Source organism: Oppia nitens, unplaced genomic scaffold (assembly GCF_028296485.1).
Source record: "Oppia nitens isolate AA-2021 unplaced genomic scaffold, nextdenovo-longstitch-racon4-pilon3 scaffold4_pilon_pilon_pilon, whole genome shotgun sequence".
Classification (NCBI taxonomy): Eukaryota; Metazoa; Arthropoda; class Arachnida; order Sarcoptiformes; family Oppiidae; genus Oppia; species Oppia nitens.
Genome location: NW_026533232.1, coordinates 7,590,616 through 7,610,326, shown reverse-complemented (window position 1 = coordinate 7,610,326; position 19,711 = coordinate 7,590,616). Strand labels below are relative to the sequence as shown.

General features: G+C 31.2%; 5 protein-coding genes across 5 annotated transcripts; 3 read left to right on the top strand and 2 right to left on the bottom strand.

Annotated features, from left to right (window-relative positions):
- Positions 1-108: 108 nt before the first annotated feature.
- Positions 109-1,742, bottom strand: LOC128960556 (uncharacterized). The gene is made up of 2 exons (XM_054306673.1): positions 1,479-1,742; positions 109-1,398 (listed from the first exon to the last, which is right to left on the bottom strand). Exons 1-2 carry the CDS (start codon positions 1,572-1,574, stop codon positions 148-150), a joined length of 1,347 nt encoding a protein of 448 aa, XP_054162648.1. The 5' UTR covers positions 1,575-1,742; the 3' UTR covers positions 109-147.
- Positions 1,743-1,947: 205 nt separating this feature from the next.
- Positions 1,948-3,091, top strand: LOC128960375 (retinol dehydrogenase 14-like). Its single transcript, XM_054306446.1, has 2 exons — positions 1,948-2,627; positions 2,689-3,091. Exons 1-2 carry the CDS (start codon positions 2,026-2,028, stop codon positions 3,089-3,091), a joined length of 1,005 nt encoding a protein of 334 aa, XP_054162421.1. The 5' UTR covers positions 1,948-2,025.
- A 306-nt stretch (positions 3,092-3,397) lies between these two features.
- Positions 3,398-8,059, bottom strand: LOC128960555 (UDP-N-acetylhexosamine pyrophosphorylase-like). Its single transcript, XM_054306672.1, has 7 exons — positions 7,887-8,059; positions 6,945-7,230; positions 4,480-5,224; positions 4,271-4,405; positions 4,009-4,194; positions 3,762-3,824; positions 3,398-3,692 (listed from the first exon to the last, which is right to left on the bottom strand). The coding sequence occupies exons 2-7, from the start codon at positions 7,225-7,227 to the stop codon at positions 3,476-3,478; spliced, it is 1,629 nt and encodes a 542-aa protein (XP_054162647.1). The 5' UTR covers positions 7,228-7,230; positions 7,887-8,059; the 3' UTR covers positions 3,398-3,475.
- Positions 8,060-8,907: 848 nt separating this feature from the next.
- On the top strand, positions 8,908-11,054 carry LOC128960374 (cell cycle control protein 50A-like). The gene is made up of 5 exons (XM_054306444.1): positions 8,908-9,310; positions 9,770-9,903; positions 9,972-10,668; positions 10,769-10,934; positions 11,006-11,054. The coding sequence occupies exons 1-5, from the start codon at positions 9,247-9,249 to the stop codon at positions 11,052-11,054; spliced, it is 1,110 nt and encodes a 369-aa protein (XP_054162419.1). The 5' UTR covers positions 8,908-9,246.
- Positions 11,055-12,723: 1,669 nt separating this feature from the next.
- On the top strand, positions 12,724-18,796 carry LOC128959580 (mucin-2-like). Its single transcript, XM_054305575.1, has 7 exons — positions 12,724-12,989; positions 13,286-16,641; positions 16,711-16,880; positions 16,954-17,102; positions 17,174-17,268; positions 17,371-17,473; positions 17,536-18,796. Exons 2-7 carry the CDS (start codon positions 13,288-13,290, stop codon positions 18,594-18,596), a joined length of 4,932 nt encoding a protein of 1,643 aa, XP_054161550.1. The 5' UTR covers positions 12,724-12,989; positions 13,286-13,287; the 3' UTR covers positions 18,597-18,796.
- The last annotated feature ends 915 nt before the right edge of the window (positions 18,797-19,711 follow it).

The following is a 19,711-nucleotide window of genomic DNA, read 5'->3' as shown; positions in this document are numbered from 1 at the left end:
TTATAAAAATACTATTTAAAAATATCTATAAATAATATGAAAATAATTAAAATAAATATGTGAAATATAGTTCAGTAATAATTAGTAAATTATGCAATTTTTTGTGTATATAATTCAATATTAATTCATAATATTTCAAAATGTTATTTAAATTAATGAAAAGTCAGTTTGTGTTTGTGTTTGAGTCGATGAAAATATAGTGTCAGAGATATCACAGTCACTAACAGCGCTGCTTTCGTGGCTCAGGTATTGAAGAATACGATCTAAATGTTCATCAGTTTGTGTGGACCTATCGTTGTCCCAAATTGTTTGGGTCTCAATGTCGGTAAACTCTAAGTCGGTAAATACAAACTCATCATTTGTATCGAAATTAAATAAATCGTTTTCATTAATATCCAAATTAACGGTTTGGGTTTCAATGTTATTAAATCCATTATCAAGTAAAAGATCATTGGCTTCAGTTTGAACCGATTGCTCTAAAATAACAGTATTTGTTGTGTCCAACAAATCTATTAATGGATTGAATGACTGAACCATTTTTGATAGTTGTCTTTCATTTGCATCAAAACTTTGTTCATCACTATTACAGTTCACTACTCTGTTAATACTGGATTCAATAGATGTCTGCGTGAAAGCACATGATTTATTAATGTTTTCAATATCCCTAATATCTAAACGAATTTTTTTCGATGTCTTCTTTGGTGGTGATGTCGATGTTGATGCAGATATTTGAATCTTATTAGTGGATCCATTGGAATGAAGAGCGCTTTCCAAAGTTTGTGTTTCAATACTTTCATAATTATAAGCCGATTGTGGCTTTCGATTACGTTTTCGGATTGTCTGGCAATCAGTACTTCGGGATTCACGCGTTTTGTGGAACCGTTGTGTCAAACGATCCGTTTGTGTCGAAATTGAAGAAAATTTCACAATATTTGTGACCACAGTTTTCTGATACATATTAGACTTACATTTATTGCACTCTTCACCGGTTGATGTTTGTGTACAAATGCTTCGGTAATTCAATTCATCGTCACTTATATAACTTTTTGGTAGGATTTTGATTGGAGTTTGATTAGCACTGGTTGTGGTGACCATCGGGTTAGTGGCGAAGATAACAGGCATCACAATTAACGTCTGTATGTTTATTGGCGACACTTTGACCTCATTTTTGATTACATTTTTTGTATATTTGATGCCATCGATTGACGGCAATATATGTGACCGACGCTTACAATGCATGACCAGAGATAGCCTTTCGGTATATCTTTTATCGCACGAACCGCACTCCCATTCAACACCACAAGACTTCTTATGATATTTAAGTTGCCATTCAATGGCATACTTCTTGTGGCACTTTTCACATATAAACTTCTTCTCCGAGTGTTTGTTTGCGATGTGCTGTCAAAGATAATCAATTAGTTAGACATGTCGTCAAAAAATACGCCGTTAATTAAGTGATCAATTGGTGACAGACATACCTGATTGAGGAACAGCTGTCGCTTAAAATATTTGCCACCATTTATGGCGTAATTACAGCCATCGATGGGACAATTGAAGCGATTGTTGTCACCCATTGGATCTGTTGATCGATGACAACATGTAAAAAATCAATGAACTGATGTGTAATCTCTTTGAATCAAATCATAAGAAGTGTTAATAAAATTAAGTCAATGTTTGGCCGCAAACTGTGTTTGTTTTGATCGTACAATACATTCACGACATCTAATGTTTGATGCATTGACTCTATTGTTGATTTGTATTAATATTTTGTTTGTACTGTAATTTACATTGTATTGCAATTTGATTTATTTTAATTGTCATTTCAATTACAATAACTATATGTCAATCGTATTTAATTATATTTAAATACTGAATATAATTTAAATATTTTTTACAAAACTAATAAATTAAAAATTATATAAATTTTATTATATAAGAGCCCAACATATGATATAAGGAACCGGAATATTCCGTAATATGATTATTGCTGTCAATTGATATCTATATTAATATTTTTAGCAAACAATGTCATACATTGAATGCATTCAATACACGAGTGTTTCACTATTGACAGCAATTATCACATATCGTCTCATTTGTCAACACTTTGTCTGGAAGTCAAAGAAAGATATCAATACATCATTGAATGGCAAAACAGTGGTCATTACGGGAGCTACTGCTGGTATCGGCAAAGAGACAGCCAAAGAGTTGGCCAAACGTGGGGCCAGAGTTGTGATGGGATGTCGTGACAAACGAACCGCACTTGAAGTCATACAAGAAATCACTGCAAACAACGACCACAAGACTGTCCCAAATGTTATCTACAAAAACATAGACTTGTGTTCATTCTCTTCGGTTAAAGATTTTGCTGAAGATATCATCAAAAGTGAACGATCCGTTGATATACTTATCAATAATGCGGCAGTTTTGGGACCACCGTTTGCATTAACCACCGATGGATTTGAGACACAGATGCAGACCAATCACTTAAGTAGCGCTTTACTCACATTATTATTATTACCAAAAATGCAATCTTCGACCCAAACATCTCTAAGAAGTCGTATACTAATGATTACATCAACTCTTTATCGCAAAGGAGTCATCAATGATAACGACTTCATTAAAGAGTAATCTTTGATTTAAAAAATAATAATTTATTTATTTTGAAACCATTTTCTCTATCTTCAGAAACGTATCAAATGATACTTATAACCGAAGACAGGCCTACAATAACAGTAAATTAGCTAATATTCTGTTTGCACGACATCTTCATCGGGATATTGTTCGCCACAATCTACCAATAGATGTTGTCTGTGTCAGTCCAGGCATAGTTTGGACCAAATTAGGTCGACATTTGCCATTAAAATGGTGGCAATATTTTCTTCTTTTGCCTTTTGCTGCACTATTTGTCAGAACTCCACGACAGGGCTCACAGACACCCATTCATTGCGCGACTTCACGGACACTCATCAGTGACTCTTTATACAGAAACTGTATCCCAAAAGTATGGGAAGGAAATGTATGCGATAGACAACTGTCCGACAAAGTATATGAATTAACAATGAAAATCATCGATAGATATCTACCCTAAAATAATTCTCTATAATCTAAATTATAAATTAAATTTTTATTAAAAATATAAGAAAATTTCATTTTACAATCAATTAAGACTATAATATAACAATTTGTGATTAAAAATAAATATTTTTTAAGTGCCCAGAAGGGTATTCTTTGTAATTATTATAGTATATTAATTACAATAACAATATTTCGATAAAAATAATAAAAACCAATTGTTTTTTTTTAATTATACAGCAATTTGAAAATGCTATTAAATTATGATATACAGTATGTATATACTAAAAACAACTTAAAATTAAATTAAATTTAAACGCTTTCTTAAAATTAAATAAAAAATATACTATAAAATAAAAATATCACAATTACAGTATATATTTATACTTTGCTCTCAATACTAATGATGACCATTGATAAGAGTTGCCGCTCTATTGGTTCCGTTAATCAAATTTGTGGTTAATTTTGCTGTTTTGAGTGGATGTCCTTCACTAACACAGTCTCCACTTAGAATGAATGGCGTTTGCAATCGTTTCCCTGAAACATATTCCTCGAGACCTTCGCCGTCATAACTAACGAGAGGAGAGATCTCACAAATCACTTGACTCTCGTTATGACTTTTGGGGAAAAATAATAATTGTTTATTAATATAAATAATTAAAAACATGATTAATTAATTAATTTACTTATTATTAATTTTATCGTTAATATCCAAATCAGTATTGCCATTCAAATCTACTTTGACTGGACTATGATATAAATAAAAACAATGCAAAACAAAACAAAAATAAGTCATGCAAATAGTTATGAAAAGCAAATATAAAATAAATAATCAAACAAATAGATTAACATTTAAAAACTTTAGAAAAATAAAATGTGCAAATATTGCAAAAAATATTAATACAAACAAAAAATACAAAATTAATTCAAAACCTGGCAATCAATGGGACTGTTTTGCCATTTTCATCGACAAATTTTCCGCCAGAGTTTAGAACAAATCTTTGGTGAAGATTATAAATGGAAAGTCTGGCAGTGGTTGGGTTGTCTTTATCAGATCCATCGCCATTCTTGAGTGGGGAAAATTCGTCTTCGCGCAGAACTTCCCAAACAACAAATTTACTAAACAAATAAACATTTAGTAATTTCTTCACTAATTATTCACTCTTGTGGTAAAAATTTCTTCACTAATACATACTCTGTGAATCCGAAGACGTCAAACACAAATTTTTCCAGTTTTATACCATTGACTTTATCGGGTTTAACCAACTGTCCATTTGAGTTGACATATGGTATCTTTTTCTTGGCAATGTGATGAATCAAGTCTTTGCCACTATTATTATCATTATTTATAAAAAATATATTTATAAAACTATTTATTTGTTTCAGTAATAATTTAAGACATACCAAATATTATTCAAAAAATTAAGCGTAAAATAGTGGTTACATATGTTTCCGGCGTCAAAAGTCAACCGTCCGTCAGCACTGCGTTTTTGTGCCGTTTGTGCCGATACTTCACTATATTCAACAACTTTGTACTTTCCCTGTACTTTGCATATGATTCCGACGGCTTCGGTAGGGAATGCCTTTTGTACGACCTTTGCTGCTGCCTCAGCGCCTTTTGATATGCAATACCCAATAAAGGTAGGATCGGCTACTTTGACCAGTATATTATCGACACAATAGACTTGTATGTGTTGAATGCCTCTCCTTTTCATATCATCGAGAATCCCCTTTTCTTTTAGTGCATTATAGAGACCTCCGTTACCATCCGGAGCTCGGGCTACTTTATATGGTGTTTCCAAAATTATTTTGCCATCAAATTGAAAGCACGGGAAAGTGCTTTGTTCAAACACTACTACATTATCAGCCGGTAAACCAAAATAATCGTGTTTTTCAAAGAATTCAATAGTCGGCTCTTTAGTGGCTTCACTGGTCATTATATACCACGGAATTGAAGCCTTCTTTCCGGTCAAATCATATGCCAGACGCTCGAGTCGAAGAATGCGTTCGCCTTGTAATTGATATAATGTCTTATGTGATGGAAGGCCCACATCATACATGCCTTTCGGGTAATTGACACCCAGTCTTGTTCCCTGTCCACCAGCTAACAGAAGGGCTGCCACTCGGCCTTCAGATATTTCCCGCAATCCTTAAAACATTAAAATATTTTTTATAATTTCGTTATATTAATAATAATACTTTAAATTTATCTATTAATCAATAAGTGCTTATTAGTAGGCAATGCCATTCCTTAAACAAGTGTTATAAATAATTATTAATTTATTCATTAGGCAACAATCATTTCCTTGATCTCATTTATAATTAGCAGTAATTATATAAGTTTTTTTTAAAATATAAATAAATTAAATCAGTTAATCCTAGTCCTAAGGTTAAAATAATTTATAAGTACTCAAAACAATTTTATGATAAAACTTTTAGTGGTCAATGACAACTCAGATGACAATTCAATTTCATTGGTGAATCTAATTAAATAAAAATATTTTTGCAATTATTTCTAGATTAATGAAATTGATAGACAATATTAGTTATATAAAAATCTAATTATTATACAATTTTATTAAACTTTTATCTTATTATTAAACAATAGACAAAGTGCTAACCAAATAAAACACTTTAGATAGTATTGTATAAATGTTTTTAATATTAGATTTCGATTTATTTACTATTTAGTTATTTGAATAGGATTTAAGATAAAATTGATACTTGAATTGGCATAAACTACTGAAATTAAATCAATTCAATACAATTCATCTTATATTAACCTCTTCAGTGAATTGTTCCCAAATTAGATTTGATTGACTATTCAACCAAAACAATAGCTACAAAAAAGTAATCCTTTTTGACATTTATCAGCATTTTTACATATCCAGTAAATTAGATTATTAGTAAATAGGTATAATTATGAGAAAATAATTTACCCAACACTCATTTTTACGGCGCCAATTGATACTCAGATTTTTAAATTTTTAATTAACAATATTTGAAAAAATATATAGACATTTGATAAACTTAATAATCTATTGTATATATGGAATGTTGTGTATTTGAAGTACTTTTTGAAGTAATTTTTGTAATTAAGATTATAAATAGTTGTGTTATAAATTAAATATTGGTTTATTTTTTAAAAATTAAATAGACATATTAATTTACTAAATTAACTAATAATTAATTTTAAAAATAAATTATTTTAATAAATATTAATTTAATTATAACAGTACTTTTTAAAAACTTTTGACATGAAATTTAATTTACATCAATAATTATGTAATGTTTTTTAGTGATTTCTATAAAAAAAAATTCTCAAGAAACTAAATAATTAAATTTGATTTTCATCATAAATTAATAATAAATAAACATTAGATAATAAATAAGCCTTTAAATCCATTACATGGAAAGTGGAGATAATTATAAGTTATAAATATTTTTTAAACTTATTGTAAACATTATTCTCATAAAACAAACGAAACATTTGTTAATTACTTAAATAAACATTTATGCTATCAATAAAAAAGTATAATATTAAGTCAGTATACTATTATAACATTATTGTCCATCAGAGACATCATAAAGTTAGCTATTATTTAAAGACTATATCACTTTACATAAATATTATAAATACTGCATTATAAAAAAATCATTAAAAAATCAATAAAATCTTGAAAAATAAAAATCATTATACAATAAAACAAGAATCATGTTATCAAGAGTCAAGAATACAGTTAACTTTTCTATCTAATAGCATAATAATAATATTATTTTTAATAATATAAGGCTTACTTTAAATAAATATTAAATATATAAAAATTAATATTTGAAAAACTAAAATAAAATAATATATTTTCAATTACCGGTCTCTCTGAAGGCATTGAGTGTCTCTTTTGAAGATCTTGTGATACTTTGATGGACTTGTGATGACAACGGTTCCAATAAATCATCGATGGATTTGTTTTGTCCATCTTTATCTGTTTCTTCAGTCTCTTTAAAAGCTCGACAAACTTTATCAAACTTAATACTATTCAAATCATTTAACAATAGTTTGCGCTGTTCTTCAGTAATCTGATCCCAGAAAGCCGTCAGATGTTTCTGTCCATAGATTTCTAATAGTTGTTCGACACTTGTTTTGTCACACATTGTCTATCAATATTAGTGTATATCAATGTTTATTAATAATTTATATAATCAATAAAAAGTTGCTATAAATACTATATATTATATAATGTATACTTTTAGCTCTTAATATAATGTTTATGAAAAAACTAATGAATTATTAAATAAATAATGAATAAAAAATGTTTAACAACTTATGCCACATCAGCACAAATGCTCGCATAATATACTCAATTACTGTAAAAAATTCAATAGACTTTCAGATAATTGTCTGACAATTTTAAAATATAATAATAATCTACAATTGCTTTAAAGCTTATAAAAACATTTTTTTTAAATTTCATTTTCAAAGTATGTCAACGGGAGGGGACCAACACCACACCTGGGCTGTCAAATATCTAAATAACTTTAAACATATTTTTGAATACCTGCCCATTTCATTATATATACACTACAATCTCAATGATAATTAAATACAAAATACTTTTTTTATTTGAAAAACTAGAACACCATTTGATTTTGATATTCAAAACCCAGTTTTATATAATAAAAGATTTGTCGAGTGATTTGAAGTAAAGATTTTTATTTGAAATTAAGTATTTTAAGTAATGTTAAATGTTATTGAATTATACTAAATTTTATTTTTTAAATTAAAAAAACATTTAAATTGAAAGGTGACTTACATTTTTGTTGCTTAATTGACAAAAATTTCCTTAATAACCAAAATATATGGAAAAAATTGTTTTTGCGGTTTTGAGTAATAATTGTTTTTTAGATAGTATTACAAAACAACTTTTAGTTTTACCGAACTTTTGATGTTTGATATATTGAAATAAAAAAATTCAATGATGTTTATAGTTGTGTTATAATCACATTTATATGATTTTTTTTATAGTTTATATCTAATACCAGAGTAGTCATGGACTGAGTTGACTCCCTTTTTGTCATAATTTAAGACATTTTATAACAATTGGAGATCATTTCAAATCTATTGATAGTTCCGTTATTTCTAAAACAATACAAAATAAATACCACACAAACATTGTTCATGTAATCAATAAATTAAAGCTTAAGTGTGTTATTGTTTTTTGATGACAATATCAGTGGTTATGGTTTAACGTGTAGTGTATTACATGACGTTATAATAGACTTTAATCAATGTATTTGTATTAATCGTTTCAATTGGTGGTAATTATCACTAAAAAATATCTCTCAATTGATAACCAATTGAGACATACTATTGATTCCGACGTTTTTTTTGCCACCAATTCTTCAGTACTCAACCCGGCATTCAAATGACTGCCCAAACAATACAAACAAAAATTTTACACTAAATTATAATTTAAATAAAACAATATTTTGGTGACAAATACATGACAACAAACATATAAGACATTCGTATGAATTAAATATAAATTTGTAGACAAATTAAATGAATAAAAATTGATTGAATATATGATATATTGTTGTTATAGATATTTGAATGCAATTCGTGTGACAATAATTGCTGTCAAAACACAGGGAATGTAAGCAATAATAATAATAATGTGTTTAATGTGTTATTATTGTATTGCATGCATGCAATGCATTACATACAGTACAGTATAAGTTAAAAACCTATAGAATTAATAACAATATAGAAAACCATTGAATGTCAACAAATATTTGGATATAACTATAATTCTAGTGTTTTTCTAATAGATTACGCAAAGCATTTGAATGAATCAATCGATATGTGGTTACCATTGATTGCCAAACATTAACTGACAATCAATTTGTTATCATATGATATATGCATTGATTTACCATTGATTTTGTCATTAATTCAAACTAATTGTTATGTTTATTGATTCATGTGTTTAGTGTTTTTCGTGTAAATACACAATGTATTTGTGTTTAACTATAAACTCATTATAATAGTTGTGATCATTTGATTGACATTTGATTTGTTTATTATTATTATTATTATAAAAAACATTTACCATTAATTGGTATTACGATATTATCATCTAATCGTTTACACCGATAGATAATATATAGGATATGTCGACAGCAATGGCCAGCAATGGTATACAAATTAGTGATAATAAAAGCCAAAAGCCTTCAAGTAATTCATTTAATTAATTAATATTTATTAAAAGCTTTTTGTTTTGTTTTGATTAAATTAAATCACTTTATTTGACATTTCAATGACATATGAATATAAATTATTATGATTTTATAAAATAGGATTTACTATTTCGTACTAAATTTTAGCTTAAAAATAGCAATTATTACACAATATATAAGTGATAACAATATAAATGTTTGATTTATAATATCATATTTGAAATTTCAATTGAATTAACTAATCAATAGACAATTGATACTTAAATTATGTCAAAAAATATTTCCTATTATTTAATATTATTTTCTAAAAATATGTAATCTTCAGGACATAAGAGATAAACATTTGTAAAATAGTTTTGTAGTTACAGTATGTTTGATAAGACGTGTAATATTTCATAATAAGTGATAATATTATTATTGCATAAATAGTTGATAATGTTATTGAATGAATGGACAGGTAGTGCATTCAAGCAGCAGAAGCTGCCGTCGTGGTCACCCATACTGACCGTCGGCACAGTATTGCCCACATTTTTCCTCATTGGCGTTGCATTCATTCCCATCGGAATCGGTCTTTTAGTTTCATCAAATCAGGTATTGGATTGACTATAAAGTCATTAAGTTGTATGTGATTTGAGACAAATAATGATTTGATTGATTAGGTTCAGGAGTATGCCTTGAATTACACGGCATGTGAACAGATAGTCAACAAAAAGCCGACGGGAGAGAAATGTTCGGAAGTTATTGGAAAAGATATTTCAGCCAATTGTGAATGTCGTCTGGATTTCAAACTCGATGAAGATTTTAGACGTGATGTCTATTTCTATTACGGTTTAACAAATTTTTATCAAAACCATAGACGTTATGTCAAGTCTAGAGATGACAGACAATTGTTAGGAGAGATTAAGGGTTCGACAGAATGTGCACCGTTTGACCAGAAAGACGACAAATGGTTTGCTCCGTGCGGTGCTATTGCTAATAGTTTATTCAATGACACATTCATAATACTTCGTCGGGCAACGGGTATTGAACGGTCGGTCCCACTAATGTTTTCGGGCATAGCCTGGGCTACAGATAAAAATGCAAAGTTTCGAAACCCAAAAACATCGGCTAAAAACTTATCGGAAGCTTTCAAAGACACACTTCCGCCGCCAAATTGGCAAACGCCGGTCTGGAACTTGTCATCAGATGCTAACAATAATGGATATGAAAACGAGGCACTAATTGTATGGATGAGAACCGCAGCGTTACCAACATTCAGAAAATTATACGGAAGACTATCGCACGACAAACAGGACAATGAATTCAATTATGTTAATGGTTTACCAAAAGGCAATTATACTCTAGTCATACGATACAGTATGTGATAATTTGTGACCATTTTTTTATTTATTTCATCAATTTATCATTTAATGAGAAATAAGATAACTTTTTTTGTATTACCGCTAATTTTATACAGAATATCCTGTGGCAGCCTTTAAAGGAACCAAACGGTTCATTATATCCAATACCTCATGGCTTGGAGGCAAGAATCCATTCATTGGTGTCATGTATATCATTGTTGGCTGTGTTTGTCTATTATTGTCCGGAATTTTTGTTTTTATTCATAAAAAATTTGGTAAAAGGTATTTTAAACATAAATTTATTAAAAAAAATTATATTTTGTTAATATTTAATTTTGTTTTTAAATATATAGTACGAGTGAAATACTAAATATTACACAAAGGACACCATATATTGGTTGACAAAATGCTATTGTATTTCGAGAAAAATATGAATCGTTGAATATATATAATGTCAAGTTTATAAATATTTTGTTATTAATTTATTAAATTATTTTTATTTATATAAAATCTCGTATAAAATCTCATTGTACTGTAGTTCACATACAATTTGCAAACATATAAACAATATATTTTGCTTTTAAAAAATTTATTACAATATAAATATTATTGGATTTTACAAAATCCTGTGATAGAAAATTTATTTATTATTTTTGAGAAAAGGCTTTAATTTTACATTACATTAATAATTAGGCAATTGTGTGATAAATCAATAAACCTATGTTTTAAGTCATTTTTTGCTAATGTCATAACACATCCAAGTGTTTTACACACTTGATATTAAAGTTAACTTCAATCAAAATGCCTTTTAATGAAAAACAATGCCTCTTTTAGTATTGATTACTGTATTTGTTAATAATTATAGAGCAATAGTCATAATTGCATTTCAATTTACAAATTGATTGTATAATACATTTCAAAGTTTTAAGAGATAATTCGTACTATAAATTATATGTAATTCCTATATGTATCTCATTTTTAAAAATATCATTACTTATAGACATTACAACCTAAATGTAAACTTTTATTAAAATTATATTGATGAAAAAATAAATTTAAAAAAATAATAATTATAATAAATTTAAATTGGTTGATTTTTAAAATAAATAATTTGCATAAATAACTTGAAAAACAATTTTTTCAAAAAATCTAATCATATGTTAAGTTAGACAATGACTGTTAAGTATTGGCAAATGCAATGCAATGCTATTTATTTAGCAATTAAGTGATGAAATGCTGTCAACTAAGGGCTCAAATAATAAATAAATAAATAAATAAATAAATAACGAAAACAAATAATAATAAACAAAAACAACACAAACTTCATAACATATCACACATCACGTGACTCTTACGGATGCATTGACATCACTGATTCATCTATGGTTGCCATCTGTGACTGCAATGACCAGTAAAACAACGGTTTAAAAGTAATTGAAATCAAATCATTTAGTCTCGACATGTGTTAGTCGTTCACACATTTAGAGCATAATATTTTAGTCTTAAATTAAAAAATAGTGATTCAAACAAACTGGACAATCAAATAAAAATAGGATAAATTAGATACATTTGGTCACTCTATTGACATATATGACTATGTGTTTGAATATAAAGCTATTGTAATGCAATGTATTAGCAAAACATGGATCACATTATATGACATTATAATAATCATTACATTATTATTGAGTCCAATCGTCACTCACTGTGAGACACATATATAGAGAAAGAGCGAGTCATTCAAAAAACTCGTATCGCTTTAGGTGTGGGTTAAGGGGTCGACAGTCAGTGAGTGACTCTCTCTCTCTCTCTCTACAGTATATCTCTCTGTGAGCTTATGTATGATAAAAAATGTCTGCACTGTTTGATAGCATTGTTTGACTGACTAATAGTGCTAACATGTAATGTATCACTAAATGGACGTCCATTTATACAGTAAAGCATTACATGATTAGTATGTTTGTTGTGAATAACACTCACAACAACACATACTATACTATAGATATACTATAGATATGTGTATATAATATGATAGATATAATGCTTTACTATTACTACTATAACTACTACTGTATTATATATAATAACAAAACATTTAGTGATATTAAAAATGGACACTAAATGTAAAATCGATTGTTATTTATATGCAATGTGTGTTGTGGTCAACACTATTGACCAATTGATGACCACTTAATGCATCAATTATTGTCATGAAGTCCATGTGATCATCAAAAATCAATACAACATCTATCAAATCAACCAATTGATCCCAAAAAGTAGACAATTATCAGCACACACACTGTGGTACTACCAGTGACACCAATTTGTCACTCAATCGTAAGTTTGGTCACTTTGACCGACAAATTTGGCCACAAGTGTTACATCGGATGACTGGTTTCAACCGTTAAATGCATTGTTGACAGTGTTTTGCTGTACTTTTCATTAATTAATTAGTTGTTGTCATAAATACATGTGTTTTGATGTCAACAACAAACAGACATACAGTAAATGTTAATAACCAGACATCCGATGAAATTCTTGGTTTTGGTCATTCATACCATGTGTTTAAATATAATTAATGATAATTATGACTATCACTAATGTTGATCTAATTTATGATTTGTGATGAACAGGTATGTTGGCAATGGATGATGGGGGCCGATGTCTACTTGATGTTATCGATGACCCTAAGCTATTGCAGTCGTTTCTGGAGAACACTAACGGTGCCATTGAACGACTCGAGACCGGTGTGAATGTCAACCAAAGCGGAGATAAGACATTGAATTCAATCAAACAGCCGATCGACTCAAAAATCCTGTCCAACATATCGATGAGTGCTATCAATTCAGACATTTCCAAGAACTCTGATTACGTGACCAGTTCTGGAGGCAACGGGTTGTCTCTGACGAGTATCAATAATAACAGAAAAATAATTTCTGGTCAGACAATGATCGACGAAAAGCCGACGATAAACATGGTTTCATCATCTGTTGGTTATATACCAATCAGCAGTTTTTCCAGTGCCGTCACCGCTGCCTCCTTATCAATAGCACCATCAATGACGACAATGACCAACACTGTTGGCCATTTGACATCTACATTACCATTGCGTACATCAACTCCTAATATAATGCCATCCTTTCAAATAGCTGGTCCTCGCAATGGTGGACCACTTACGGTACAATATCCACAACAATTGATAGTACAGGCGGGTGCCGTCCAAATGACACAGACTCCTGGTTTACAACAAATGTTTTTAACGACACCGCGTTCGGGAGCACCTCATCCAGCATTACCACCTGGTATACAACCGGGACAATTGGTACAAATAATACATACACCAAATGGTCCACAAATACTACCGACCAATCCGACGGCGACCGTACAGTCGATTGTCAGCACAAATAGTACAACAAAGTTATCGACGACATCGAGTTCTTCGCGATCTAATAAACAAATATTACCGAAACCTCCCGGTTCTACAGTGAGTGCGAACAATACAGTGCCCACCAATAGTGTCAATAAATGTCAACAAATTACACAACAAAATACTTTAAAAGTTATCAATAGTTTGCCTACAAATGCCACACAATTTACATCAACAACAATACCGACGAGTGGGACAATGGGACCACAGACTCAACAGATACTGATAGGTCCCGGCGGACAACCAGTGATAGCTGGACCTAACGGCACGTTTCTATTGAATCATATGTTCCAACCGAACATTGGTTCGCAACCGTTCCTCATTCAGGGCGTACCTAATGTTCCCAATTCTGTTCAGTTGACATTAAGGCCACCAAACAATCCGTCGGTTATGACTGTTAACAATGGACTGACGGCACCTAATATATCAGTGAGTGAATCAAATGCTGGGATACTCAACATGTTTACGGGACAGACAACCAATATGTCTAAACAGGCGACCACACAATCACCACAACCTCAGACTATTGTGATACCAAATAATTCGACTTCTGTGACGAGTGCAGCGCCAGGAATGGTGATGTCTAATGCCAACAGATCGGCGCCAAACATCATATTTACACGACAACAACCATCAATCATAGGAACACCACATCATACACAACATACTGGACAACAGTTTCTTCAATTACAGACACCCAATGGCCCCGTTTTAGTGGCAATTCAAACACAACCGCAGCTCTTAACACAAGCACAGACACAACCGACATCACAACCAACACATGGCCTGCAATTTGGTAATACAATGATACCAATCAATGCACCGCATCTATCATCACATCTAACACCAAACCTCACAACAAGTATGCAAACCGCAGCACATCCAGCACTTCACGCACTCTTAACACAAACCGATAACACGAGCGGCCAAACAGTTATTCAAACTTCAGTGCCATCTGTGGCCACATCTAATACAGTGATACTAACATCTCAGCCGCAGATAATAACGCGGTCACAACTACCGACCTCTCAAAGTCAGCAATTGAAGGGTTCGGCGCCGTCACTCAATTTGGCCGAATTGCTTAAAGAACACGGAATTCTTCCCGAGTCGAGCCCTCCCTCTTCGCCGACCAATAACACAGACTTATCTACAGGTGCTCTTCATCCCGAACTGATTCATGCGAACCCTCCCTCACAACAAACTGTATTAATGGTACCGAATGGTCCGAATCAACCGCCGAATATAGTGTTAACCCAAAACCCTGTCGCACCCACAGCGCCGCCTCAACTCAGACTGGCCTTAGGTCCCGATGGAAGTGTTATACTTCAGCCACATATAACTGCAAATACCGGTGGATTAGGTCCACAATTACAGTCACAATTCATAACCAATTCTAATAACTTAAAGTTTAATGACTCGTCTAAAGACACGAGTGGTTTGAGTTCATCTCAACCATCGCCTGATTCAACCACTCCTAGCATTGATGCGACGTCTAGTCCATCGACGACCACAACTGTTAGCCAAACGACTACAACATCAACACTGACAGCACCAACATTGACGTCTCAAAGCACCGGTACGTCAGCCTTATTGGACCAGTTGAACACTGGACCAGCCGTTAAGGTTCCTGATTTAGTGGCATCTCTAGCTTTATCGCAAGGTTCTGCCGGCACCGGTACTACCAATACAACCGGTGATGATTTGAAACCAACGATACCATCACAACAAACAGCTTTAATTCCATTGACTGTTCAAAATCTTAATAACAATTTAGATCAACAAAAACAACAATTATTGTCAATTCCTGTTCAGAGTGGAGACTGTAATACACAGAATGTCTCGAATGGATCTTCCAATGCTGTGATTAGAATCGGTAGCTGTGATACAATGCCCCCGACATTAGTGTTTACCACAACTCCTACCACTGTGTTTGCTAGTCCTCCGAAAACACAAACCACTGGTCCTACTATGGCTACAGTTGTCTCACCCGTTTGCTCTACAAATAGCACCAGTTGTAGCACTGGTACTATCACCGGAACAACAGCTACAGTGATTGACCAGAACGGAGTGCCTATGGTTCAGGTGAGTCCTAACAACCAGGAGTTTCTACAACGACTAGAATCGCAACTTAAAAATCTATTAGTGCTTAAGTCACCCACACCTCAACAGAAAGAACTGTTACAGGAATTGTTAACATTAAAACAGAAAATGAATATCGCAAGAAACCAAAAGACATCACCTGAGGATCAAAAACAACTGTCAACAGTGTGTGTATCACCACAAACATCACAAACTATTCAAAGTCAAATTGATGGCCAATTATTACAACAACAACAACAAACACCACAAAACATGCATTTAAGGAATCTACTTAAGCAAACACCAGTTCCTGTAAACCAACCGTCGGCTACTCAAATACGGCTGTTGGCTCCGGCCAGCAATGCACCCGTCAATGGGACGACAACTATTCAATTGGGTAATCAAATAATCACATTCACCACTCCTGCCAAACAACAGCTGCAAAATATCAATTCAACATTAAATAATCAAACAGTGGTTAAAGTAAGATAAATATTATTAATTTTTATTTTATAATTTTATTAATAATTTAATTCATTTAATGATTTATAGCCTCAAATGACAACACCAACACCTGTTATACTTCGATATCATTCACCGACGGCAACATCATTGCCCACTAACTCTACATTAGTTACCACTTCGACTACAACTAAGACATCGATCATCAAACACGACACCCATTTAGATAAAGAGAAACGAAATGCCAAAATAGTGAAAGCGTATGTTTTATATTATCATTTACTGTATAATCATATAAATTAATGACATTTTATTTGACAATTTTGTTGATAGTGTTCAACAGCAGCTAACTGTTGACCAAAACGCAGCCCTAAAGCCCGACACGAAAAGGCCATTCACATCAAGAGATGACGCCTGCAAACGATTACTTAGATATCATGTCTTTAATTCACCGGTTATGAGTACCACTAATATGGAAAAAAGTATTAATTAATATATTTATTATTTTAAGTGACAATTTTTTTTTAATGATTTATATGTTATTTCTAAACAGGTGACCATTTGTTTCAATTGATTTCAAAACATTTATTATCTAAGAAACAGCAATTGTACGATAAGTTTAGAGTACTATTGATGAAACAAAGTATGGTAAGTGTCGGTTAATTTTTGGTGGTTTAATGGACTAATGTTTACATCTCGAGAACATTGCTTCTTATTTACGATGAATTTTGTATTTACAAACAAACACAGAGAGAGACGCCTTCTTCAGAACACGTGATGATCGATAGGATGTTTATTAACGATGAGATGACTTCTCTTAAGACCGATAAAGAGGCTGTTGCTGAAGGAAAAGGTAATTGACTATAATATAAGTGTTTATTTTTAATACTCAAATGTAATTATTTGTACAAATAGTGTTAGATTTACCACCAGCACCGACATCATGGTATCAAATGATTAGGTCGTCCATTGAAGAAGAACAAAAACAACTTTTTATTAATAGGAAAAGAAAATCTTCGATAGGAAGTGATGACGAATATAATCATCATAACAGTCAAATTAAACGACACGACGACAATGTAGAAGAATCAGAGGAATCGGAGGATGAAGATGACGACAGTGATGAAGAAGATAATGAAGAAAAAGATGATACGATATCTGATTTCTTGCAGACACAGTCTGACCAGAGTTTAGGAAATGTTGGAAATGTCGGCCACTATTACGATAGCTTTCAACACAATATTCACGTTCAAAATGGTTTGACAATTGACAGTCAAAATCACGTGCCTTTAAATACTTTTGTCGATCCAAACCAAACACACAATGATCTCGACATTTATGGCGACATGACTGGAGATACCGGTGCTCAGAACTGGACTGATTCCATACTCAACAATAATTCTGCGAATAGAAGAATTGCATGGAATCATAGGTTTGGTGTTCCTGAGAGTGAAGCAGCCGTTGCCGTCGAATCTATACTTACTGACGATGTAGACGACGAACCAGATATGTCTGTCGATTTATCTGGTATTGAAGGTCTTGACGACGATAATCTTGAAGTAGACAATGAAGAGGAAGATGATGATGAAGAAGGGGATGACGAAGACGACGACGATGATGATGATGATGAAGACGATGATGTAGTTGACAGCTTTGCCATGGGTTCAGAAGTGCATCAGCAGCACCAACAGCATGTGGACGTCCAGATGCAGTGTGCGATCAAAAGCATTTTGGATATGCCATCAGTACCTTCACAGACGCATCAATCGCACAACTCATACCCATTTCACTCACATAATACTCATGGCTCTCATCCGTCACTTCATCCACATATGAATGACTATCGAAATATGGATTACTCGCACATCCCTAACATTCACGAACAGAGACGTAATGACGCAATGATGCGACCGTATGTCAACCATACGGCTAACGATCCGATTCTTGATGAGGCCGTCAAAAGTATACTCTCGTGAGATAACCTGTTGTCTAATGACTTGTTATCACTATTAACATAATGTACTTATTTAAAGACAATTTCATTAGCATTTTCATCGACTAATGGCATATTTGATGTGATTTATTGGTCATTATTTTTTTATAATAATGTTATTTTTATTTTGCTTTATTTTTATTATTTCAAAGCCATAATTATCATCAAATCGTATATTAAAAGCATGACTTTATTTAAATGAATTTATAATATATATAATGAAATATATTTTAGAAATGAATTTAAGCTCTAAATTGGGTTGACTTCAGATTATATCTGATATTCTGATTGAATCACTATTTAAATAATGCTTATGATTAGTGCCTCTAATCCTCTAAATCTGGATCTCATTTTTAGAGGAATTTTAATAAAACAATTTTGAAATGTTAGTTAAAACTAATCAATTAGTCAATTGTTGACAAATAATTGAATTTAATAATGATTTATAAGATTAGAAATAATGTTATTTACCTTATATAATATAATGTATATACAATAATAATACTATTTATAACAATATAAAATTAACGTAAATTAATTTAAGTACAAATTATATAGTAATTTTAACATTATTTTTATTATATGATTATAATTATTATCACTATTTTATTTTATTTGCATAAATAATGATTTATATTTATTTTTTTACAAAAGTTTCATTATATGATTTTCTCTATAATACTATCACTACAAAAGTGATGTCCAGAACCAATGAGGCGAACCAGAGATACCTCTTATTGTAGATAAAATTAGTTTTTATGTACAGATTAACCAGTTATTGGATTTGTGTGTTGTTTTAATAAAGTTAAAGAGTATTTAATTGTAATGGCTTTAGATGTCGGTTCTGGTCATCACTTCGGCCACTAATTCTGGAGTTAACACACTTTTAGAGCTTTTCTTCATTAAAATGTACTGTTTTTATAATACATAGTTTTCGATATACATATATAAATATATATAAATATAAATTAATAATATAAGTATATTGATTATATATTATATATATAATTATTTTATTCTATAAATTATGTTATAAAAAATATAATTTTATATTTAATTTAAAACCCATTTTATTTTCATTCATAAATCGCACATATA

What these genes read in the sequence shown, in the direction of transcription:
- LOC128960556 (XM_054306673.1), bottom strand. Translation starts at nt 1,574, where the DNA reads ATGGGTGACAACAATCGCTTCAATTGTCCCATCGATGGCTGTAATTAC. An exon ending in GACAGCTGTTCCTCAATCAG is followed by an intron (nt 1,399 to 1,478) that starts GTATGTCTGTCA and finishes TATCTTTGACAG; the next exon opens with CACATCGCAAACAAACACTC.
- LOC128960375 (XM_054306446.1), top strand. Translation starts at nt 2,026, where the DNA reads ATGTCATACATTGAATGCATTCAATACACGAGTGTTTCACTATTGACA. An exon ending in GATAACGACTTCATTAAAGA is followed by an intron (nt 2,628 to 2,688) that starts GTAATCTTTGAT and finishes CTCTATCTTCAG; the next exon opens with AAACGTATCAAATGATACTT.
- LOC128960555 (XM_054306672.1), bottom strand. Translation starts at nt 7,227, where the DNA reads ATGTGTGACAAAACAAGTGTCGAACAACTATTAGAAATCTATGGACAG. An exon ending in AATTTTTTGAATAATATTTG is followed by an intron (nt 4,406 to 4,479) that starts GTATGTCTTAAA and finishes TGATAATAATAG; the next exon opens with TGGCAAAGACTTGATTCATC. An exon ending in GACGTCTTCGGATTCACAGA is followed by an intron (nt 4,195 to 4,270) that starts GTATGTATTAGT and finishes TTATTTGTTTAG; the next exon opens with TAAATTTGTTGTTTGGGAAG.
- LOC128960374 (XM_054306444.1), top strand. Translation starts at nt 9,247, where the DNA reads ATGTCGACAGCAATGGCCAGCAATGGTATACAAATTAGTGATAATAAA. An exon ending in TAAAAGCCAAAAGCCTTCAA is followed by an intron (nt 9,311 to 9,769) that starts GTAATTCATTTA and finishes ATGAATGGACAG; the next exon opens with GTAGTGCATTCAAGCAGCAG. An exon ending in CATAAAAAATTTGGTAAAAG is followed by an intron (nt 10,935 to 11,005) that starts GTATTTTAAACA and finishes TTAAATATATAG; the next exon opens with TACGAGTGAAATACTAAATA.
- LOC128959580 (XM_054305575.1), top strand. Translation starts at nt 13,288, where the DNA reads ATGTTGGCAATGGATGATGGGGGCCGATGTCTACTTGATGTTATCGAT. An exon ending in ATAATCAAACAGTGGTTAAA is followed by an intron (nt 16,642 to 16,710) that starts GTAAGATAAATA and finishes AATGATTTATAG; the next exon opens with CCTCAAATGACAACACCAAC. An exon ending in TATTGATGAAACAAAGTATG is followed by an intron (nt 17,269 to 17,370) that starts GTAAGTGTCGGT and finishes AAACAAACACAG; the next exon opens with AGAGAGACGCCTTCTTCAGA.